The sequence below is a fragment of the Myotis lucifugus genome, unplaced genomic scaffold (genome assembly GCF_000147115.1).
Source record: "Myotis lucifugus unplaced genomic scaffold, Myoluc2.0 scaffold_47, whole genome shotgun sequence".
NCBI classification, from domain to species: Eukaryota; Metazoa; Chordata; class Mammalia; order Chiroptera; family Vespertilionidae; genus Myotis; species Myotis lucifugus.
Window position 1 is genome coordinate 3,225,499 of NW_005871095.1, and position 25,751 is coordinate 3,251,249.

The 25,751-nt window shown below is 39.1% G+C and overlaps 1 protein-coding gene across 2 annotated transcripts in view; it reads left to right on the plus strand.

Annotated features, from left to right (window-relative positions):
• The first annotated feature begins 5,819 nt into the window (after positions 1–5,819).
• PRPF18 (pre-mRNA processing factor 18) overlaps positions 5,820–25,751 on the plus strand; it is a 38,716-nt gene continuing 18,784 nt past the window's right edge. The window contains exons 1-5 of one of the 2 annotated variants that reach the window (XM_023753568.1): positions 5,904–6,024; positions 10,204–10,331; positions 17,343–17,420; positions 20,091–20,195; positions 22,857–22,970. In XM_023753568.1, the coding sequence (XP_023609336.1) occupies positions 10,305–10,331; positions 17,343–17,420; positions 20,091–20,195; positions 22,857–22,970 (324 nt within the window). In that variant the 5' untranslated portion in view covers positions 5,904–6,024; positions 10,204–10,304. Of the gene's footprint in view, positions 6,025–10,203; positions 10,332–17,342; positions 17,421–20,090; positions 20,196–22,856; positions 22,971–25,751 lie in introns of both variants that reach the window. The other variant, XM_006088412.3, reaches the window with a different exon arrangement.

A 25,751-nucleotide genomic window follows, 5' to 3' on the forward strand; every position in this document is an offset into this window, starting at 1 on the left:
AAATAACCAGTGTGGTTCTGAGCCAAGCGACAAACTACACTTGTGGAAGGACCAGGGAGACTGGCACAGAGAGGACAGCGAGGACTATGGAGGAGCAGAGCTTCGAGCTGAGCTGAACAGGGCACCAGGGGGTCCTCAGCCATTCTCCTGGGCTCTCACCTACCAGATGTGCATGGATTTCCTAAATGTCTCAGGGTCCCAGTCATCTGTGCCCAGAAAGAATTATTTTTCCCACTGGCACCACAAATCCCTTTCTTCCCCATTATGAGTTCGTGTCCCCTACCCCCCCCCAAAAAAAAAAAGTCACTAGAAAAAAAAAAAAGCCCTGGTCACTCCTAACTCCCCCCCCCACCAGCCTGGTCCCCCCTAACTGCCCCCTCTGCTGGCCTGGGCACCCTCAACTGCCTTCCCTGCCGGCCTGGTCGCCCCTCACGACCCCCCCCCCCCCCCCGCTGGCCTGGTTGCCCCACGCAGCCAGCTTGTTCAGTCGTTTGGTCGACCACTCCCCCATGAACGAATTTCATGCACTGGACCTCTAGTAATTTAATAAAAAGTGATTATTCCCTGTAACTCTGTGTGTAGTGATATTTTTCACATACCATGAGGAATGATTTTTATTCACTTTTATATAACTCTAAGCAGTGTTATCCATTTTTCAGAATTTTTGTCCACCCCCTACATTTTCTTTCTTTCTAAGTTATCCTCTACGTTATTCCTGCTCTGTAATGTTTACAATAGCAAAAATTTAAAAGCAGAACTAAATAATCAATAACAAAGACAATGAAATTCATTTATTTGGGGTGACAATTTATATGGAAGAATTCCATTTTTGTTTTAAAATTATGTAAATACTAGTGACCCAGTTCATGGATTCAGGCACATTGAAAGGAAATTAATTAGAAGGTGGCCAGCAGGGCGGGACTGGGAGAGTTGGGCTGGACACGCCCTAGAGCCAACCTCCCTCGGTCCCTGCCCAGTGTCTGTGGAGTGAGCAGGATCCCTCCAGCAGGTGGGGTCCCTCAGCCTGGCCTGTGGGAATCAGGCCGAAACCGGCTCTCCAATATTCCCCCGAGGGGTCCTGGAGTGCAAAAGGGCACTCTGCAAAGTTGCTGTCGTACAGGGTGTGGAACACAAACACAAGTGTGCAGTAAACCAGATTCGGGGGCAACAGTGCCCTAGCAACAACATAACCCATGGCTGAAGGTGGAATTGCGCAGCCCTTATGAGGATTTGGGTTCCCTCCTCTCTGGTTTTGGGGTGCGTCACCCAAGAACCGCTACTGCCAAGTCACTGCAGCTTGGCAACTCCTGTGTTAGGTGTCTGCTTCCTGGTGGTCAGAGCACATCATAGCGACCGGTCAGATGGTTGGACACTTAGCATATTAGCCTTTTATATAGAGAGATTATATATAGAGACTAGAGGCCTGGTGCATGAAATTAGTGCACTGGGGGAGTGGGGAGGTCCCTCAGCCTGGCCTGCACCCTCTAGCAGTCTGGGACATCCCTCTAGCAGTCCAGGGCTCTCACAGGCTGGGACCCCTCACTCCTTACCACCCGCCTGCAGCGGAGGCTGGAGAGGCTCCCGCCACTACCGCTGCACTCACCAGCCATAAGCCCGGCTTCTGGCTGAGCGGCGCTCCACCTGTGGGAGCGTACTGACCACCAGGGGGCAGCTCCTGTGTTGAGCGTCTGCCCCCTGGTGGTCAGTGCGCATCATAGTGACCAGTTGTTCTGCTGTTTGGTCGATTTGCATATTAGGGTTTTATTATATAGGATATGCAGGTAAAGTACATAAGGGTTGTCTGCCAATATGGTTTTCTCCTGATAGGTGCGGTTATTGCAGTTCTACATTTATATTTTTTGCTTATTTGTACTTTCACCCAGTAAAAATTTTAAATATATTTTAATTGATTTCAGAGAGAGGAAGTGACAGGAAGAGAGAGATAGACACATTGATGAGAGAGAGAAACATCGATGGGCTGCCTCCTGCAGGTCCCCTACTTCAGATCAAGCCTGAAACCCCAGCATGTGTCCTAAGCCACACTGGCCAGGGCTAATATGTTATATTTCAACAGATTGAATCTATAAATAAATATGAGGATCCAGTTATATACTAATAATCTAGACATTAAAAGGGATTTAAAACAAAGTAATTCTTCTTACTCATTTTTTTTTGTTTTGTCAAATAGTTATTTTCTCATAAAAATAGTTATATTAAGAAGCATTGGGTGTATTATTATTATTTTGAAATGACTCAATATATCTTTTTAAATTTCTCAGTCTTAAATTCTAACAAGAAAAACATTAATCATTATTTGCTTATTACCCACATTAGGGAAAGCTCTTAGGATGCTCAAAAATTTTTAAGTGTAAAGGGCATGAGACCAACAAATTTGAGAATTATTGAATTATATCATTCACAGGAAAAGAATGGAGTGGGGATGAGCAGCCCACATGGGTAGAAATGGTACTGTATAGCCTTGTGAATTTTTCCCTCCTTTCCTTCTGAAATGTAAGCAGCACTAAATGGTTTTTGAGTTCAAAAAATACATGTTAAAATATTTTCACAATTTAATTTCTAAAATCAGTTACCGCCACCTAGTGTTATGATACTACATCATCTTTTTCCTTAAAATTTTATTTATTTATTTATTTATTTATTTATTTAAAATATATTTTATTGATTTTTTACAGAGAGGAAGGGAGAGAGATAGAGAGTTAGAAACATCGATGAGAGAGAAACATCGATCAGCTGCCTCCTGCACATCTCCTACTGAGGATGTGCCTGCAACCCAGGTACATGCCCTTGACCGGAATCGAACCTGTGACCTTTCAGTCCGCAGGCCGACGCTCTATCCACTGAGCCAAACCGGTTTCGGCTCCTTAAAATTTTAAACAAATATCTAAAACAGTATATTTATAATAATATCATGTTACTCAATACAACAAAGTCGCTGTTCATAATTCTTGAGTAATAAATTATTCATATTAGGTCATCAATCACACATTTAGGCATGTAGTTTAGATGATATTATTTTAAAAGTGTATTAATCCTGTTTCCTTAAAGTATATATATATTTACAATTTTTATCTGCTTTTGATAGCTAAAGTGCATCATCAAGATTGAGTGTCGACCCATGAACCAGGAGGTTGTGGTTTGATTCCTGGTCAGGGCACATTCCCAGGTTGTGGGCTTGATCTCCAGTAGGGGTCATGCCAAAAGGCAGCCGATCAATGATTCCCTCTCATCATTGATATTTATATCTCTTTCTCACTCTCCCTTCCTCTCTCTGAAATCAATAAAAACATATTTTTAAAAAAGTATAGAGGTTAAGTATTAAAAAAGAATATTTATTATTGTACAAAGTTGTAATTAGAGTGAGAATATAATATTCTCACATATTGTAACTTATTGAATTTATTTATGAGACGTTTCTCAGTAAGTCTAAAAGAAGTTTATTTACATTTGCAGAAAATTCTAGTAATTATATTATTATATTTTAAGATTTTTAGTCTAATTTTTTTCTTAGCCTAGTATTTAAGATTAATCATTATCAGCCTATCAGCCTTTATTTGCTTCAGTCAGTGAAACTGGATATCCTATATAATAAAGAGGTAATATGCAAATTGACCCTCACACCATCACAAGATGGCCATCCCCACGTTGTCACAAGATGCCTGCCCCCATGTTGTCACAAGATGGCCAGCAGGGTAGGGCAGTTGGGGGGGACGAGGCCTGCAGGGGAGGGCAGTTGGGTGCCATCGGGCGGGCAGGGGAGGGCACTTGGGGGTGATCAGGCCTGCAGGGGAGGAGTTAGGTGTCAATAAGGCTGGCAGGGGAGCGGTTAGGGCAATGATGGCGAACCTATGACACGTGTGTCAGAGGTGACACGTGAACTCATTTTTTTGGTTGATTTTTCTTTGTTAAATGGCATTTAAATATATAAAATAAAGATCAAAAATATAAGTCTTTGTTTTACTATGGTTTCAAATATCAAAAAATTTCTATATGTGACACAGCACCAGAGTTAAGTTAGGGTTTTTCAAAATGTTGACACATTGAGTTCAAAAGGTTTGCCATCACTGGGTTAGGGGGCGATCAGACAGGCAGGAAGGCGAGTGTCTAGGAGCCAGCAGTCCTGGATTGTGAGAGGGCTGTCCCACAGGGATCAGGCCTAAACCGGCAGTCGGACATCCCCTGAGGGGTCCCAGATTGGGGAGGGTGCAGGCTGGGCTGAGGGACACCCTCATGCATGAATTTCATGCACCGGGCCTCTAATTATATATACATATATCCCCCCAAAAATGTATACATACACTTTGAATAATTATAAAGGTAGTGTTTATTAAAATACATTTCATTTTCAAAATTGACCTAACAGCTGTTAAAGTATGTATACATTTTTTGGGACACCCTTTACATGCAGAACTTTATGTTCCTGAGTTTGTTTTTTTTAACAGTCTTCTCCATTCTCAATGATCACTTCTCACTGCTGTCATAGGGTGTCTACAGAAGTTCCTCTAGGCTAGGGCCTTCCAAATTTGATGCTTGGAAACCAGATAAGAACAATGACAAGCATAGTGTAGGAATATGGAGCAGTGATTTTCAATCGAGGTGCCACAAGAATTTTTAGAACATGCAGTACCTGACTATTTAGTCAGGCACTGATATCTTTTCCCTTGGATTGCCAAATTAAAAAAATGGCAACAGCCAACATAACAATAGCTAACCGATGTGAATGAATCAAAAGTATACCTTTTTCTTTGTCAGAGTAGCAAAACGTATATTTTTGGTGTGCCGCAGAATTTTAGTAATTAGTTTGTGTGTGCCAGGGGATGGAAATCGCCAATATGGAGACAAAGAGGACAAGGGCAAGAGGCAAAAGTGGAGTTGGAAGGGAAGGATCCAGTTCAGGGTCTGGTGGAGAGCTCCTTGGACTAGGGCAGTGGTCGGCAAACTGTGGCTCGCGAGCCACATGCGGCTCTTTGGCCCCTTGAGTGTGGCTCTTCCACAAAATACCGACTTCTGCGCATGGGCCACGAAGTTTCAATCGCACTGTACGTGCACGCCTGCACGTGGTATTTTGCGGAAGAGCCACACTCAAGGGGCCAAAGAGCCGCATGTGGCTCGTGAGCCACAGTTTGCCGACCACTAGACTAGGGAAAGATTGGGGGGGGGGGGGGATTGGAGGGGGTTGGAGAAGATTGCAGGTGGGAGGGGTGATGTGAGCCACAACAGAGGATAAGGGTCATTATGATCAGACTTTACATGAGGGCTACACTTCCTAGTTCAAAATTTGCTCTCACATCTGTCGTCCTGTGATATTTCACAGTATTCCTGTGAGGGAGTTAGGGTGGGAAAGACAAATTTACTTCTGAAAAAGATTTCAGTGGATGTAATTGGTTAACTTTAGATGGACTTTAACAGGCTAGCAATGAACCTTGCCCTTTTATTTTATATTAATGAGCTGGAAATAGTGTTCAGATTTGTCCTCACTCTCTATATTAATTTTGGCAAGCAGGTAACTTCAGAAACTCTGATATGAACCTCTGGTATAATAAGTAAGGACCTGGTCTTATTTAACATAATTGAGGTCTTCTGCTAGGAGGTTTTTGGGCCTGAACTAGCATGTATAATATCACCATTAAAACGAAGCTGGTAGACGTCCCCACAATCCAGAAGACTTATGTTGATTTGTACGTGTCTAAGTGAACACTGCGGGCGCGCTGCCCAAGGGCGCCGCTAGGGGCCGCTCCTCCACGGCGGCTCCGTCCACAACGGGCGCCCTGGGTGCTCTCTCTCCGCCCGTCACTCACCTCAGCTTCCGCCGGAAGCGGCTGCTGTCAGTGAAGTGCTACAGTGTTTGGGCTGCGGTTTCCGTGCTCCGCAGCGCCCGGCCGGGTGAGGCTTGGCCGGAGGAGCCGGAGGGAGGACCTCCAGCTTAAACCGGGCGACGACATGGACATTCTGAAGTCGGAGATCCTCCGGAAGCGGCAGCTGGTGGAGGACAGGAACCTGTTGGTGGTGAGGAGCCTGGGGTCGAGGCGCGGGGTGTGTAGGGGGGGCGGCCGGAGGGGAGCCTGGGAGTAGGGACTGGTACCGAGAGGGTTTCGGGAGGCCCTGGGTGAGCGAGAGCCCCCTCCCCCGTCCCCCCTTCCTCCCCTGGTTCTCCCTACTCGGCAGCCTCCGGAGAAAGTGGGGGAGTGGCAGGAAAACCCAGGATTTTGGCAAAACTCCCCCCACATTTGCCCCTCACTCCCGCGCAGGTTCTCAGCGCCTCACCCGCACGCCCACCTGTCGGCATTCTTCGGAATTCGGCCCCAGTTCTCCTGTCCCTCACCTTATGGTGTTACTCAGGGTTTGTGCCCAACTGAAGCCCTAGACGAGGAAGGGCAGACTCAGAACTAGTCTTTTAAAGTATTTGATTCCTTCCGACTAGTAAACAGGTTATTTGTTACATTTTCTATCACCCCCGTCCGCAGTACACATAGAAAGGTCTGTCGGTCAGCTCTTCGCCCAAAGGGGGGCTAACACTGGTGCAGAAACAGTGGAGAAAGAGGAGGGAGAATTAGGAACTTCCTTAAGTTGATCTCCATTACTTTGTTGCATAACAATAACTTAGATCATCGGTTCTCAAAGCTTTTGGTTTGAGGACCCCTTTACACTCTTCCAAATTATTGAGGATCCCAAAGGGCTTTTGTTTAAGTGTTTATCGATATTTTACTGTATTACAAATGAAAGCTGAGACGCTTTAAAGGTATTTATATGTTAATTCATTGATGATTTGAAGGTATTGGTTCAGAGTTATGCAGATCTTCCAGATGTTGATTACACCATATTTCATTACACCATATTTTTAAAATTACGTTATTTAATATCAACACGGACATCACGAGAAATTTCTTTATGTATTGGACCGCCGTCAAGCTCATGATGGCAGGTCTAAGATCTCCACAATTTTATTTTTCACTTGAAAGCTGGAATTTTATCATAGGTGGCAAATACTATCAGTTGTTTCCCAGAAGGGGCAGGTTCACTTTTTGGAAGTTAAGTCTGAGTTAGTATAGTTTGTAGATATTCTTTCCTGTGAAAATGATATTCCACGATAAAAGCAGCGGGTTTAGCCTGCAGTTTAATCACGCAAGTGCTTTCTCGTCATACTTCCGTAGAAAGGAGAAGTGCTTTAGGAATACCTGCCAAGGCACCCGGAGACTCACCATTGCCTTTCACCCTCAGTACAGATGACCACAGGGTACAGGGAAACAGTACCTTCGTATTGAAAATAGTTGACTTCACAGGCTCTCAAAGGATCTTCAGGATCCCAGGGGTCTGAGGACCATGCTTGGAGAATATCTGCTTAGGTCCTTGGATGGAATGTCCTATTAATATATATGATGTAGTGTAAGTTGGAATTGTTTGGTGGATGGCTGATTTCCTAATCAGTGAAACTTCAAAAATACTTAGCAATATAGAGCTCCTTAAATAGAATATTATTTAGCAGATAGAGGGGGAAAGCTTGCCCATATTTGTAACTTATTATCTTCAGGGACCTTTTTCTTCAGGTAAGTGATTTGAGAGTATTTGAAAAAAGTAATTTAGATGTTGGAATGCATAGCTGGTGTTAGGAAAGCCGGGGTGTTGAAATTTAAGTACTTTAGAGGGAAAATTGAATCACAAAAAGCTGAGCTCTCCCCCCAGGTTTATAATGTACATATATGCATGATCAGGTAAGTGAGTGCTCTTGAATAATACAAACATACCTCATTATACTGTGCTTCACATTATTGCCCCCCACAGATGTTGCATCTTTTACAATGTAAGGTGAAGACCCTCCACCAGCAAAAAAGTTACAACTCACTTTATCGCAGCACTCATTTTATTGCAGTGTTCTGGAACCTAACCAGCAGTATCTTCGAGGCGTGCCTGTATAAGAGAATATGTGTAACCAGACATCTTTTCTTGTATGCATGGGAATAGTCTTTTGATTTATAGCTGTGTAATTTCTAACTGTATAGGAACTGTTACTTTATAGCCTTTATCTTTCTGCATCATAGTGTCAGTAACTTTCATACTTTTTCACTGCTCCAGCCACAGTAAGAAATATTTTTTATATTTTGTTCTGATATATATGAAAAAAGTTTCATGAGATGATTCTTACCTTAACCATATGTGATCCTATAATTTGTTTTATTATTTTAATCCATTCTGTTTCATTTTAAAAAAATGCTGATTGGAGATCACTGAATGGTTTTCATTGCCCTATCTTTAGCTGGAAAACACCTGTACTCTTGGTCATTTCAAGTGATGTCCTAGCTTTTTATTGTTAGTCTGACAGTTGAAATAGTAAACACCTTGTGACTGCCCCTTTGTTAAACTGCAGAAGCTCCTAAGATAAACCTCCTAAGCCGCCTGTCACCTGTCCTAAAACGTTCTGTCTGGTGTAACTACTGTGAGGTAATTGCTTGAATACCAGTGCTTTGGAGCCCCGGGTTTGGTGAATCTTCACTTAATGCAACACCTCATTTATGTGGAAAACTAGGCTGTTGGGACATAATTAGAAGTTTCATTAGTTATTAGTTATGAAGATTTGTGTAGAATTATATTTATTGGATGTTTCTCATATGCATGATACTACACTCTGCCTCAGAGGATTAAAAATACAGTAATGCTTGATTCTTTAAAGACCATGCATGCATTCAATTTTACAGAAAAAAAGAAGCCAAAGGCCAGAAATCTCTTCTCTTTTTCTCTGTGGAATAGAATGAGATATCAGTTACAGCTTGGGGTCAAAACTTCTACCTGCACATTGGATCCCAGCTCATCTTTTTTTGCATCATCAGGAACCTTAGTATTACTTATCCCCTTTCTTCCTGTATCTTTAGTCTGTCTACTGGCTTATCTCCATCAGCAATGAAACATAAAAATGTCTCTCCCATTTTTAAAAAGGTTTGTTGTTGTGTGTGTTTTTTTAAGCAGCATCCTTTTTCTTTATAGCCAATCTTTTAAAGAATATATATATTTTACATGATTTCAGAGAGGAAGAGAGAAGGAAAGAGAGAGATAGAAACATCAATGGTGAGAGAGAATCATTGATTGGATGCCTCCTGCCCGCCCCCCACTGGGAACCAAGCCCACAACCCAGGCATGCGCCCTGACTGGGAATCGAACCATGGCCTCTTGGCTCATGGGTTGACGTTCAACCATTGAGTCACACCAGCTGGGCTATAGCCAAGCTGCTGCTGTTGCTGCTCCCCTCTCCTCCCCTCCCCCCTCCCCCCCTCCTCCTTCTTTCTTCATTAATTTCAGAGAGGAAGGGAGAGGGAGAGAAAAATAGAAACATCAATGATGAGAGAGAATCATTGATCGTTTGCCTCTTGCATGCCCCCTACTGGGGATGGAGCCCACAACCCTGGCATGTGCCCTTGGCCGGAATCAAAGCTGGGACCCTTCAGTCTGCAGGCCGACGTTCTGTCCACTGAGCCAAACCTGCTAGGGCATAGCCAAGCTTCCTAAAATAAATTTTAATTCTCACTCATTCCTTCACCAGATACAAACTGGTTTCTGCCCCCACAGTGATACTGTGACAACAGTGACCTCCATTTTCCTGACTAACAACAGCATTTGACACACTTGGCTGGTCGTCCTCCTTCATTCTTCCCTTGGCATCTCTTCTGCCACAGCTTCCTATTTTTCCTTCGACCTATCAGGCTGCTTATTCTCGATCTTTTTGAAAGACTTCTTTTTTTGTGTGTGTGATTTGTTTGTCCCGTAAATGTTGGTTTTCTTTAAAGTTCAGGCCTAGGCCACTTTCTCTCCACACTGAATATTCTCTTATATTAATTTTATATCCACCTCTAGATTTCAGTTACCATCTATTTCAGGGTTTCTTAAATGCAGCCTTTGGATGGACTTCAGAATATCCATCAGCTAAAAAAAATTTAGCATTTAGTTATATAATATAAATGCCCCCTCTTTCCTTTCTCCTGTGTATGATATTATTAAAGGGATCTTTGACTCAAAAAGGTCAAGAACTAGTAATTTTTTAAAAACAAAAAATAGAAGAAGAAGAAAAAAACACCTAGTAATTTCTATGCTGGTGAAAATCTCCATGCCATTACCTCCTGGCTCTACTGAACTTCTGAACTTTTTCAGTTCCTTGAACTTGCCTTTCCTCACATTTGTTTACCCCTTTACTTGCAACAGTCTTCTATGAGACATCCCTGAGAAAGGCAGGAGGAATTGATGGAATACATTTGGAAGGGATTGGCCTTAACTAGGAGGATGGTTTCCCCTTCCATTCTGAAATGATGAAGGGATTGGTACAGATCCAGGTAAGGTTTGGTGCTGGGAGGAATTTGGAGAAATTCTTGTTTCATGGCTTTTCATTTCTTTGTAGATTGGCTTAGTCATTTGCTGAAAATGAGGGGAGAAATGAAGGGATAAGAGGTTTGAGAGAATGGGTTACGATCAGTGTAGACAGTAGGACAGAAAACTGAACAGTGAATTACACTTGGATCAGTGAACCCCACTGAGGCCCAAGTGGGCTCCCTGCATTTATAAAGGCCCACTAGATGCAGGTGGGGAGAATGCCAATAGGAAGAGTCTTCAAGGACAGTGTTCTCACTTACTGGTCTTAGGACCCCTTCACAGAGTTTTTATTGATAGTTCTGGAGAACTTTTGTTTATGTAGGGTGTATTTATTGATAATGACTCTATTAGAAATTAAAACTGAGAAAATTAAAAATGTTTAGATATAGTCCATGTAGAAATACAATAGAAATCCATCATAAGTTAACATAAATAATACATTTTTATGAAAATTGACTATATTTTCCAAAACAAAAGAAATTTAGAGAGAACAGTGGTTTGACAATTTTGCAGATCTTTTTATCTCTGGTATATTAGAAGATAGTTGGATTCTCCTTCGTGTTTCTCCATTCAACCTGCTGCAATATGCTGTTTTTGTTCAATTATGTGATGAAATTTCATCCTCATACAGATAAGTAATTGGAAAAGGGACTATTTTAATAACCTTTTCAAATAATTGTGGTTCTCCTTTAATATTACACCAAAAATAGACAAATGGTAAATTTCTTAAAGATTAGTTAAGACTGGATTGTGACACATATCAATGACTTTTTGTATATAAAATCCATTGATATATTCTGCTCTACATCTCTTCTGATCTATTCTGCTCATAGGTATTCTGCCTGTGCATGATTTTGTAACATCTTGCCTTTGTGACATGGTTTGCTGAGTTTAGCAGGTCTTCTAAATGTCGATATATTTCTTTAGATAATATAAAATAAATCACGTTCGCTAATACTATTTTTAGTTCATCAGAAAAACCGTTAAGTATTGGGAAACCATCAAGTTCACAGTGATGGATACATGTTTCCCACCATTCTAATTTTCGCTTGAAAGATGGAATTTTATCATAGCTGATAAGTACTGTCATTGTTTTCCTTAAAGTGACAGGCTTGCTTTGTTCAGTTTTGAGAAAATGTCTACTATGCAAGTCTGAATAATCAGTTGCGCAAGTGCTTTTCTTTGAGACAATGATCCCACTTCATGTAGCAGAAGTGCTTCGTATGTTTCATATCTTATTTCATCATATCAAATATTTAAAGGCTATGTACTCAAGGGTTGAGATTTAGCAAAATTGTACTTTATGAAGACAAAAGAGAAACTGGCCTCTCTATTTTCCTGGCAGTGCATGGTGGTGAGGAATACAGTGACCACTGCTACATAAATAAGGTACTTAGCCTTTATGTATGCTCAGATTCCAGTAGTTTTCCTCACCATTGCTTTAATACCATTAGTACAAGTGTGTGCACAGTGAAAAAGTGGCACATAACATCTTAGTATTATTATGAAAATAAATTTGACCTCACAGAATCTCTGAAAAGATCTAGGGGACACCCAGAAGCCTGTGAACCACATTTTGAGAATTGATATTCTAGGCTTAAGATTTTGTTAGGTGTGTCAATGAAATTGAGACATGGAAGTAAAAGATACCATCCATATATATAAAACCCTAATATGCAAATAGACCGAATGGCGAACAACCAAACAACCAGTCGCTATGATGTGTGCTGACCACCATGGGGAACGTGGCGGGCGTCGGCCATTGCAGGATGGTAGAGAAAGTGGAGCAGGTGAGCAGGGGCGCCATCAGGGCAAGCTTCTGGTGGTTACTGAAAATTCTTTGCTCCTGCATGCCACAGTCCCGCCTCATGTTCGCACATGCTGCTGACGTTGGCCTCGTTCACACCCGCTGCCAGTGACAGCCCTGCTTGCACCCACTGCCAACGCTGGCCCTGCTCGCACCCGCAGCTAGCACCAGAGCCGCTGCTTGCACCCGCTGCCAGTGCTGGTCCCAATCACTTGGCGCTGTCAGCAGATGCGAGCTGCGGCTGCTGGCCCCGATTGCCCCTGAGGGCTTCTCCACCTCCCCTTGCTCCTGAGGGGTGATCATCGGGGCAGCAGCTGTCACTCATACCCACTGACTGTGCTGGCCCTGCTTGCACCGGCTGCTGATGCCAGCCCCAATTGCTCTGTGCCATTAGTACATGGGAGTGGCGGCAGCGGGAGCAGGGCTGCAGGCAGACTGGGGACCAGGGGCCGCAGCGGGATGTGATGGGCAGGGGGCGGGTGGGGCTGCGGAGGATGGGCTGAGACCTGCCCCTGTGCTCACAGCAGCCTCACGGCCCACAGTTCCTTTCAAGGTGCACGAATTCATGCATTGGGCCCCTCATAGTTATAGATTAGACCATGGACTCTGGCCTGGAGGGTCCTTTTACTTTCTTCCTTTATATCTGCTCTTTTTGAGAGGATACCATATGTGTTTGTCAACTTATTTAATTGAAATATGTAAATTACCTGCTACATACTCAAAAAGAGCAGTTTATGATGCTGAAATATCATTTGGGGGCCCTAACCGGTTTGACTCAGTGGATAGAGCATCAGCCTGCGACTGAAGGGCCCCAGGTTTGATTCTGGTCAAGGGCATGTACCTTGGTTGCGGGCACATCCCCAGTAGGGGGTGTGCAGGAGGCAGCTGATCGATGTTTCTCTCTCATTAATGTTTCTAACTCTCTATCCCTTTCCCTTCCTCTCTGTAAAAAATCAATAAAATATATTTTTAAAAAATAACATTTGGGAGTGAAGAACTGTAGCATGGAATCCTGTATAGTACAAAGGATTTAAGGACAAAGTTCTAGTCCTGCCTCTGTTACTCATGAGGCTTACAAATTCTGGGAATGTCACCTGATCTTTTTTTTTTTTAATTCTCACCCAAGAATATTTTTCCATTGATTTTTTTTTTTTTTTAGAGAGAGTGGAAGAGAGAAAAAGACAAAGAGCAATATTGATGTGAGAGAAACACATCGATTGGTTGCCTCCTGCACAAGCCTCCACCAGTGCCTGGGCCCGGGAGGAGCCTGCAACTGAGGTATGTGGCCTTGACTGGAATTGAACTCTGGGCCCTTCGGTCTGCAGGCCAATACTCTATCCACTGAGCCAAACAGTATAGGGCATCTAATCTTTCTAATTAATGCTCAGGTTTCTTACCTCTACTATGGGATTAATATTAGCTCTACCTTTTTCAGGGTAGTTTTGATATTCAGATGATACCATTCGTTCCTTACCCCAGTTAATATCTTCTTCATCGTTAAATCTATAAAGCTGTGCTTGGTATGTGTAGATGTTTATTGAGTTTATGGACTTTAAGAAATTTTATTACAAAAGTTTTAAACATACATAAAAACATAATCATATAATGAGCCCCTGTCTACCCCTTCACCTAAAGATTGGTAACTCTAGAAAATAAGAATATGTTTTTATATAGCTCTGGCTGGTGTGGCTTGTTTGGATCGTTGTCCCATACACCAAAGGTTGGTGGATTTGATTCTCAGTTAGGGCACATGCCCGGGTTGTGGGTTCGATACCTGGTTGGGGCACATGCAGAAGGCAACTGATCAATGCCCCTCAGTGCTTCTCTCCCTCTCTTTCCCTTCCTCTCTCTAAAGTCACTTAAAAAATGTTTTTACATAAACAAAGTGACACCTAAACAAAATTGAAATTAGGTCCTTAATATCATCAGGTACTCCTTTCACGCTCAAGTATCTCCTATTGAAGTAAAATATAGGCATATATATCTTTTTATGGTTGGTTTGTTTGAATCAGATCCACACAAACTGCAGTCATTGCATTTGTTTATTATGACTCTTGGTTTCTTTTCATTGAAAACATTTTTATTCCCCCCAGTTCCACCCCTTCTTGATGCCATTAACTTGTTGGAGAAAGTGGAGCTAGTTTGTAAAACTTTTCAGTGTTTCATTGTTTCCTTTGGTGTTATTCCCTACATTTCTGGTAAACTGGAAGTTAGACCTAAATATTTTATTAGATTCATATTTACCTTTTTGGCAAGAAAGTTGTATCTTACCAGATATCAAGCTATATTATAAGGCCACTGTTCTCAAAAGTGCCTGGTACTGAACAGACATATAGACCAATGGAACAGAACAGAGAACCCAGAAATCAACCCAAGCCATTATGCTTAATTAATACTTGACATAGGAGGCAAGAGCATACAATGGAGTCAAGACAGTCTCTTTAGTAAATGGTGTTGGGAAAATTGGACAGATACGTGAAAAAAAATGAAACTAGACTACCAACTTACACCACACACAAAAATAAATTCAAAATGGATAAAAGACTTAAACATAAGATGGGAAACCATAAAAATCTTAAAAGAATCCATAGACAGCAAAATATCAGACATATCTCATAGCAATATATCTCCAAGGACAATAGAGAAAATAAATGAATGGGACTACATCAAAATACAAAGCTTCTGCACAGCAAAAGAAACCATCAACAAAATGAAATGGGAGCCCAATGTATGGGAGAACATATTTGCCAATGTTACATCTGATAAGGGGTTAATCTCCAAATTTATAGGGAACTTATACAGCTTAACAAAAGGAAGATAAACAATCCAATAAAAAAATGGGCAAAGGACCTAAATACTAGACATTTTTCGGAAGTGGACATACAGAAGGCCAAGAGACATGAAAACATGCTCAAAGTCACTAATCAATAGATACAAATCAAAATGACAATGAGACGCCATCTCACACCTGTCAGAATGGATATCCACAACAAATCAACAAAGACAAGTGCTGGGGAGGATGTGGAGAAAAAGGAACCCTCATACACTCTGGTGGGAATGCAGACTCTTGCAGCAACTGTGGAAAACAGTATGGAGTTTCCTCAAAAAATTAAAAATGGAACTCCTATTTGACTCAGCAATCCCACTTCTAGGAATATAGCCCAAGAAATCAGAAACACCAGTCAGAAAGGATATATGCACCCCTTTGTTCATAGCAGCACAATTTACAATAGCTAAAATTTGGAAACAGCCTAAGTGCCCATCAGCAGATAAGTGGATTAAAAACCTGTGGTACATCTACACAATGAATACTACGCTGCTGTAAAAAGAAGGAACTCTTACCATTTGCAACAGCATGGATGGACCTGGAGAGCATTATGCTAAATGAAATAAGCCAGTCTGAGGAAGATAAGCATCACATGATCTCACTCATTTGTGGAATATGATGAATAGCATAAACTGATGAATAAAAAGAGATCCAGAGACATAGAAGCATCGAACAGACTGTCAAACCTTAAAGGGAGGGCAGAAGAGGGGGTAAGAGATCAACCAAAGGTCTTGTATTCATGCATATAAGCATAACCAATGGACACAGACAGTAGGGGGATGAGGGCCTGTGCTGGGGGGCGGGAATGGGCGGGGAGAGGTCAATGGGGGAAAAAGGAGCCATGTAATACTTTAAACAATAAAGAATTTTTAAAAAATGCTGTATCAATGGTGCTGTATACTTTTATGTGTATCACATAGGGAGGTGCATAATGTTTTCTTGATGTCAAACTTCATCAGTGGGTTCAAGTATTGGCAGACTGGTCTTTCCATTGTTCACCATCAGCCTTTCTTGTAATGGTCTTAGCATCCATTATGGTCATTGCCTGAGTGAATTAGCTTTGGATTATGAGGTGCTAAATACCTGAGGTAGTATTGAGGTACTATTATAATTACTATTAATAAAGTAGGACAGTAACTTTTTTAAAATATATTTTATTAATTTTTTACAGAGAGGAAGGGCGAGAGATAGAGAGTTAGAAACATCGATGAGAGAGAAACATTGATCAGCTGCCTCCTGCACATCTCCTACTGGGGATGTGCTCGCAACCCAGGTACATGCCCTTGACCGGAATCGAACCTGGGACCTTTCAGTCCGCAGGCTGATGCTCTATCCACTGAGCCAAACCGGTTTCAGCAATAAAGTAGGACAGTAGCTTTAAAAAAAAATGTTTTTATTGATTTTAGAGAGGGAGGAAGAAAGAGAGAAACATCAGTATGAGAGAGAAACATCGATTGGCTGCCTCCTAACCGGGGTTCAAACCTGCACCCTGGCCCTGACCTGGAATTGGACCCGCCATCTTGTGGTGCATGGGACAACACTCAACCAACTGAGCCACACTGACCAAGGCAAGGCAGCGTCTTTGAGTCAAGTCATCAGTGGAATAAGAGCTGTAGATAGTAACAAGCCTCCAAATTAGTGACTCTAGATTTAACAGCAAGGATAGTTTTATATATAGTACTAGTGTAGGAAGAACTAATTTTTTTTTCACCATTATAATAGATTTAGAGCTTGTCTCTTTTGACATCAAGTCATATTAAAACAAATGCCTTTAAACTGTCTTTAAGTAAAAAAACTCTCTAAAACCATTCTATGCCTAGATTATTTTAAGAATTAATTCAATTTTAAGAATTAATGAAATACAATTAATTGATATAGTAGTGTTTTAGATGATGAAAAGAATTTGGACACACTCTTGGAACTCTCTTGGTAATGAGATGTAAGATGTTAGCTATAGATACCATAATTTCTGTTTGATTACTTCTGATGGAAAAAAAAACTAAAGCATTCTATTTCATGTGGTTCATAATAAATACATTTGTAGAGATTATCACTGAACTCAAATATTGGGAAATTAAATCAAAAGTGTGAACATTTGGGAAATATTGTTTTCTTCTCTTTGCTATTGGATATGCCTGTTAAAATGATACTGCAAGAGAAATATGTACTTCAAATTTAGAGGTTGAGTACAGGTGTTGTGTTCAGGAAATCAATATAATTTCTATGCAACCAAAAAACTTTACCATTTCTTGAGAAACTGAAGAGTTTTTTCAGGTTGTTGATTAGGGGACATTAAATTTTATGCAAGGATATATTATTAACTCACTTCTTCTTCAATAGGAAAATAAAAAATATTTCAAGCGTAGTGAACTTGCAAAAAAAGAAGAGGAAGCATATTACGAAAGATGTGGCTACAAGGTATGAATTCCTGCTTTTATGTTACATTGTCTTATTTCTGAGTTTAAATTTATACAGCTGTTGTTAAAGTGACAAAATTATTGATCTCTGTTCAATTTATCAATGTTATACATTAGCCTATAAATGAGAAGCCATCTGGAGAGGTATGAATTTTTGTTTTTGTTTTTCTTGATTTTTTATCTTGAATTTAGGAAAATACATGCATGACTTTTGGCTTGGAATGGTTTGGCCTTCTGTTGACAGCATGAAGTGGCTTGAGATCAAAGCTTGATTTTCTTTCCTTTTTTTTTTTTTTAATTAAGTCCTGGATCTGATGCTGCCTCATTTTCATCTCCCCACCACTCCCTCACTCCACCTCTCCCAATAAAAGTCTATTTTTAAAGGGCTAAAAACATTTTATTCATTCAATAACAGTGGTATTAGCAGTGGTATTTCCCCTGCTTTCTCCTGAATATTTTAAACCAGTTTTTATGTTTACATTGTTAATAATTCCTTTTGGCCTAAGCACCTCTGCCTGAAATATATTGCCGTATAACATTTATATGCTTTTGTGTATAAGGAACCACATTTCAAACACTGCTCAGTCTGTTGGATAGAAAATGTAATATTGAAATATTTGTTCAAAACAAATGAGTTGTCTGGAAGACTGTACATTTTAGAACCATGACTGAAATTGTCTTTGAGATTATCTAGTTGAATAACATTGGGGTTTTTTATTGGGAGGGGTTAAAGGTTATGTTTAAATTATTTTTAAAAGACTATATCTAGTTTAATAATTTTTAAACCAAATTGCAGAAGGCTCTCTTTTGCTAAATCATAAGTTTGAAATAACTTTTTGCTTGTGAAACATCAATATAAAATAATACTCTTGTGCATGTCATGTTAAAAGTTTTGGAAATTAATTTATCTGGCATAGCATTTCTAGAGGGATGCATGAATAATGCAAATGGTATGTATATGCATTTGGTTTTATTTTGTAGTGTTGGGAGAGGGCAAATTTTAAAAATGTTATATTTCTGATAGGCTTCTAAATTATGAAAATTTATATTGGTATTTTGATATTTTCCATGAATATATTGATTTCATTTGCTTCTAATTTAGGAAATTAAAATAATGTTTTGCGTTAGTAACCATTGGATACATATTCAGAAAGAATTCTCATCTTTTGCTTGCCCCAACATTGTCTAACTCCAACTTGATTTGGAATAAGAATTACTTACCCTGGGTATAGTCTGCTGACTTGTTGTTTTCCAAGATCCCTAAATTTCAACCTTTCAACTTTTTGATAAGGTAGGAAAAGAATGTAAGACTATGGTGGCAGTTTTGCTTTGCTTAGGTTGCTTCAGTGATAGCGCAGTACTTCCTTGCTTACATAGAGGAAAGCACTGAAGCAAAATAATTACTGTAAAGGTGCTGCTTGTAATGTCGAGTCCAGCTGCCATTCCTTAATTAAAACTACTTTTCATCCTAAGATTTTTTGAGAAATGATCTGTTTTTATGCTTACAAAGAAAGCAGAGGTTGTTCCTTCATAAACATTTTTAGTATTTCCTTCTTGGTAATAATGAAAATATTGCATGTATTATTTTATTCTTTTATAGAAACTAGTTCCCATTTTTTTTTAAGGCTTGGTGCTGATTTGGTTTGTGAAAATATGAAAGTTTAGTTTTTATCTCAATTTTCTTTTACACTTAATACTGATAAACTTAACTGTTAATCATAAACTATAGAATCATAATTTATATAATTTTAACCATTTAGCCTTTCTTAGTTGAATGAGTTTTTCCTTAAAGTTCATCTTCTTTCATGTTGTTTTTTTTTCTTCTTTTGGCATTTTAGATTGGTCTTATGGTCAGTTGGGAAACTATGTTTCAGTATCTTTTTACAGACCACACAATGGGGCTTATAAATTGCTGAACTCAATTTTCCCAAACTGTGACTTGGGCGGCAGACTCAAGAAAATACATGAAGAGATTTTTTTCCCTGCAGGTTCATATCAACAAGAATGTTCACTCTTTTCTTTGTGTGGTATAAGTAGAGAGGTGCTGTTTTTCATTATTTTCTCACAAGGTTTGTAGCTCACTTTTGTGGAAAAGTTCTATGTAGCATTGGAAATTTTTCTACATGTCCAACAGTGATTTCTGTGCACTTGGAATAATACCTTTCAAAAAGTAGGGTAGGAAAAAGCTGGCTCTTGAAGCTTCACGGGCTTCTGTTAGAAAGCAGTTCCTGTCTTTGACTTTCATTTTAAACCCAGGGTAAGAATCAGGCAACCCTGTAGGATGATTTTCTCAAAGAGGAGAAGCAGGTTGATTTTTTTTTCCCCAAAAAACAAAGTAAAATTCTTTAGAGTTGAAGGAGAAAGTGAGTCTAAATTACAGCTCTTTTACGGCTTTGATTTTGGAAACCATTACACTTAATGTCACTTTTCTGTAGCAAGAATGCTGTCTCTGATGTGCATGTTTTCTATGTGTGCTGTCCCTGAAATGGACAAGTTTGATACTAGTAAACTCTTAAAAGCTGGATATTTACTATGAGCTCTTTCCTCGGAGGAACATTTAGACCTTCAATATTTAAAACATGTTTAACTGTCTTGAACAGCTAATCTAATAGAATGACAAATATTAACTATATTTTAAAAGCTGAACTTCTTTTTTTTGCTGTTAATATAGATACAGCCAAAAGAGGATGACCAGAAACCATTAACTTCATCGAATCCAGTATTAGAACTTGAACTGGCAGAGGAAAAATTACCAATGACCCTTTCTAGGCAAGAGGTAAGTTTATATATAGTTTCATGAAAAAAAAAAAAAAAAACACAACAAAAACCTCTGCAGAACATTTACATTAATCTTTAGTTCTACCCAATAGTTTTTTGTCATTATTTCCCATATAAGATGACTTATTGAACTCAGTTACTGTGCAGCTAGCCAGTTTTCTTCATGGGGTTCTACTAATAAATTACCTCTACCTTTCTTTTCTTTCTTTCTTTCTTTCTTTCTTTATTTTATTATTATTATTTTTTACATGCCCTTGACCAGAATTGAACCTGGGACCCTTCAGTCCGCAGGCCGACGCTCTATCCACTGAGCCAAATCAGTCAGGGCGTCCTCTGCCTTTCTTGATACTGTTATGTTAAACTTTTTAAAGTATCTATCATTCTAAACTTTAAAAACCAAACACTGTATTTTTTGTTTGTTTTTTTAAAATATATTTTTACTGATTTCAGAGAGGAAGGGAGAGGGAGAGAGAGACAGAAACATCAGTGATGAGAGAGAATCATTGATTAGCTGCTTCCTGCACACCCCCTACTTGGGACTGGGGGGGATCGAGTCCACCACCCGGGCATGTGCCCTTGGCTGGAATTGAACCTGGAACCCTTCAGTCCGCATTCCGGTGCTCTACCCACTTAGCCAAACTGGTTAGGGCTAAATACTGTTTTAAATGTATATATTCTAAATAATTATACTTAAATTATTTTAAATAATGTACTATTTTATAACTTACTTTCTTTTAATACATCTTTCTAGGTAAAAAAATATATATGTATAATTTTTTATGAACATATACTTTCCCATATTTTTAAAGCCAGTTCTTTATTAATGGTCATTTAGCTTACTTCAGCATTTCCCTCTTATGAATCATACTTAGAGGAATATCCTTCTAAAAACATGATTGTATGCATAATAATGTATGATTATTTCCTTTGGAAAATCTTCTATAAGTATGATATTTGGAGTGTATGTACTAAAGATTAAAGTCTATGTACATTTCTAAGACTTTTGATACATATTACCAGAGGGCTCTGTCCTAGTTATACCAGTTTATACTCTCATTTGTAGTGTTTGCCCATACCCTGGTCAAGATCAATTATCATTTTCTTTAAAAATATATTTTTAAAAAAAATATATTTTATTGATTTTTTTTACAGAGAGGAAGGGAGAGGGATAGAGAGTTAGAAACATCAATGAGAGAGAAACATTGATCAGCTGCTTCCTGCACACCCCCTATTGGAGATGTGCCCGCAACCAAGGTATATGCCCTTGACCGGAATCGAACCTGGGACCCTTTAGTCCGCAGGACGACGCTCTATCCACTGAGCCAAACCAGTCAGGGCTAAAAATATTTTTTAAGGATATTTATGTGATATAAAGAATTCAAACTATTCAGAAGGTACAAGACAAAAGTGAACTTTGAACAAAAGGAAACTTTCATAGAAAAGGATGGCTAACTCTGGAAGCTCTCATGTGAAAATTAGAGGAAGTTATTTTGAATAATTAGCCTAAATACTTTTAAAAGAATTTATTGACCACAGCTCTAATTTTGAAAAGGAATTGAATATTCTCTGTGGTTCCATAAAATAGAGCTAAGATAAATGGATACAAGTTTAAGGGAGGTAATCCAGAAATGGGGTGGGCTGTTTCATGAAGAGATGTGATTCCTGTCATTTGTCAGACAGTGACCTGACAGTTGTTTTTGGGAGTTAATTCAGCATTGATTAGAGAAAGCAATAGATGACCTCTTAAGTTTCTTTTTAATATCAAGCTTCAGTTAATCCATTGGGAGCCCTCCAGTGGTTTCTAAGTGTGTTCCCAGGTAAAGTTCTTGGTATTTTTTTTTTATTTGGATAAACTTATTATAATTTTTGTTTCTCCTTTTTGTGAACTATAGCATGTATATAGTGTATAAAACACATATGTTTAATATAATGGATAATTATTAAACAACACCTGTGTAACTATCATCTAAGTCAAGAAATAGAGTAGTATTTTTTTAAAATATATTTTAATGATTTTTTACAGAGAGGAAGGGAGAGGGATAGAGATTTAGAAACATTGATGAGAGAGAAACATCAATCAGCTGCCTCCCACACACCCCCCACTGGGGATGTGCCCGCAACCAAGGTACATGCCCTTGACCAGAATCGAACCTGGAACCCTTGAGTCCGCAGGCCGATGCTCTATCCACTGAGCCAAACTGGTTAGGGCGAAATAGAGTAGTATTATCAGCCCTTCAAAAGCCCCGCATGTGCCCCATTCTGATCATACTCACTTTCTCTCCTAAGAGACAGTGTTTGGTTTAAAAGTAGTATTGCAATGCTGACTTTGGCTGTGGTCATCAGCTGCGTTATCAGCTGACTCCAAACTTTATTTTCCTTCTCAATATGAATATTATCACTTGCTACCATCTTAATGTTTTTCTTATGTATTCGATTATACAAATTGTGACTTTACTGAACCAGCCAAAAAACCTAACCCATTAGGACTGTTTAAGGTGTGACAATGATTCAGTATATTTGTTCATGGAAAATTAAAGAAAAAATAAACCTAACTTTTCCAACTGGCATTTCAAAATAAGTGTTTGGTCACCTAAAATAGGAATTGCTATTACTAACAACATAAGGAATTACTACTATCTTTTGATTTAAAAAACAATAGGTTATCAGAAGATTGAGAGAAAGAGGAGAACCAATCAGACTATTTGGAGAAACTGATTATGATGCTTTTCAGCGTTTAAGAAAAATAGAGATCCTGACACCAGAAGTTAACAAGGTAAGAAATCAGACCAAAGCTAGAAGAATATCACTGTACCACATAAACTAGAATAGTGTGGAGTTTGATGTCTGACCCATTGCATTATTAGAGGAAAAATGAAAAAGTTGCCAGGTGACTGCTGGTGAATATAAATTTAAAATTTTTTTTAAGTACCTATCTTATGTTTGTTTAGTGCATTTTGACAAATACATCCAAGTTTGTAACCACCAACCTTGTGAAGATATGGAACATTTTCATCACCCAAGGAAGTTCTCCAGCACCCCTTCTTGGCCAATCCCCTATCCTTCTTTTCTACTCATGGGCAACCACTTTATAAAATTCTATCACCATAGATTAATTTTGCTTGTTCTATTATTTCTTATAGATGAAGTCATAGTGCCTGGCTTCTTTTGATCAGCATTACATGTTATTGCAGTTATCAGTAGTTTGTTCCTTTTCATTGCTGATGGTATTCAGTCTTATGAATATACCGTAATATGTTTTCAACATTGGGCTGTAATGAATGAAACTGCTCTGAACATTCTTATACAAATCTTGTTTGAACCTATGTCATTTCTCTTGGATAAATATGGAGAAGTGGAATTGCTGAATAGTAAGAGTAAATGTATGCTTAACATTTTAAGAAATGCCAAATATTTCCAAATTCCATCAGCATTTTTATTGTTAGTCTTTTAAATTTTAACAATTTTCTTATATGTGTAATAGTGTTTCATTGTGGTTGTGTTCACATTTCCCTGATAACTAAAGATTATGAGCATCGTCTTGTGGACTTCTGTAGGCTATATTTTTCTCTGTGCAGTGTGTATTAAAATGTTTTGTTCATGTTTTAGTTAGGTTGTCTTTTTATTTTTGAATTGTAGAAGTTCTTCATTTATTCTGGATATAAGTCCTTTGTAAGATACAGATATATATTTTGTGACTATTTTCTCCTACTCTATGGTTTACCTGTTCTCTTATTCGTTTCTTTTGTGGGGGAGAGTTTTAAATTTTGGTGAAGTCCACTTTATCAGCTTTTGGTTTTATGGTTATTGCTTTTGGTATTTTACTTAAGAAACCTTTGGCTGTCCCAAGGTCTTGAAGAAATAGTCTTCTGTATTTTTTTTTTTTTAGCTTAACAGTTTTAGCTTTTACATTTAGAGTTCTGATATTGTTTTATGGCTCAGCATATGGTCTCTTTTGGTTAATTTTTTGAAAAGAGTCTGTTTTATTTTTTATGCTTTGGGATAAATGTCATTTACAATAGTGTTGTTCAGAGATTCTGAGGCTTTATCATCTACTTGCTCTAGCAATTATTTAGAAACAGGTGTAGTTATTTATGGCTATGTAACAAACCACCAAAAACTTAGTAGCTTAAAACAATTTATTATTATAAAATCTTTTTCAGTCATCTATGACTATCACAAATCATTCTGAAACGTAGTAACTTAAGATAATTTATTATCTCTCACAGTTCTGTGGTTTGATTGGGTAAGCTGGCGGTGTTTGGCTCAGGATCTTGCATGTGATTGCAGTTAGGTGAGTGGTTAAGATCATCTGAAGGCTCCACTGGATCAGTCTTCTCAGTTAACATAAAACCTTTAAGGTTCATCCGTCTTGTAGCATGTGTCAGAATTTCCTGTTTTTAAAATCCTCACCCGAGGATATTTTTTCCCATTGGAAGAGAGTAGAAGGGAGGAAGGTGGAGACTGAGAGAAAAAAAACATGGCTGTTCAGGAGAGACACATTGATTGATTGCCTCCTGCACATGCCTTGACTGGGGCTGGGGAGCAGACCCACAATCCAGGTACATGCCCTTGACCAGGAATCAAACCCACAACCCTTCAGTCTGTGGGCCAGTGCTCTAACCACTGAACAATTGGCCAGGGCAGAATTTCTTTTTTTTTTTCTAAAAAAAGGCCGAAACATATTCCATTGTATAGAGGGAGACAGAGGAGAGAAACATCGATGTGAGAAAGACTAATTGATTGGTTGCCTCCCACACATGCCTGACCAGGGCCAGAGATCAAGCCTGCAACCAAGGTATGTGCCCTTGACAGGAAAGGAACCCGGGACTCTTCAGTCCATGGGCTGACACTATCCACTGAGCCAAACCGGCTAGGGCTGGAACAGTCTGTTTTACGTTGGTAAGAACTTAAGTTTGAACAAGTTCTAAAGTTCTACATTTTTACTTCACCCAGCCCATGTTTTATGTTTTTGATGTCACATTTTACATCTTTTTATCTTGTGTATCCCTAAACTAATTTCTGTAATTATAATTATTTTTATTGCTTTTGTCTTAACCTTCATACTAGCTTTGTACATGATTAATTCACTACCTACTCTGTATGTACCTTTACCAATGAGATTTATACATTCATATTGTTTTCTTATTAATTAGCTTTCTTTTCAGTTTAAAAAATCCCTTTAACAATTTCTTGTAAGGCCAGTTCGAACTTTAATTTTTGCTTTATTGGAAAACTCTTTATCTTTTCTTCAATTCTGAATTATAATTTTGCCAGGCAGAGTATTCTTGGTTGGAACTTTGTTTCTTTCAGTACTTCGAACATGTTGTGCCACTGCCTTCTGGCCTGCAAAGTTCCTGCTGAAAAATCTGTTGATTGTCATGCATGTTTCATTGTGTATAACAATTTTTTTCCCCTCTTGCTCCTTTTAAGATCTCTACTTGTGTTTATTTTTTGACATTTTAATTATAATGTGTCTTGGTGTGGGTATGTTGAACTTTCTGAGGTATTGCCAACAGTTTCCCACAGCAGCTCCACCATTTTACATTTCTAGCAG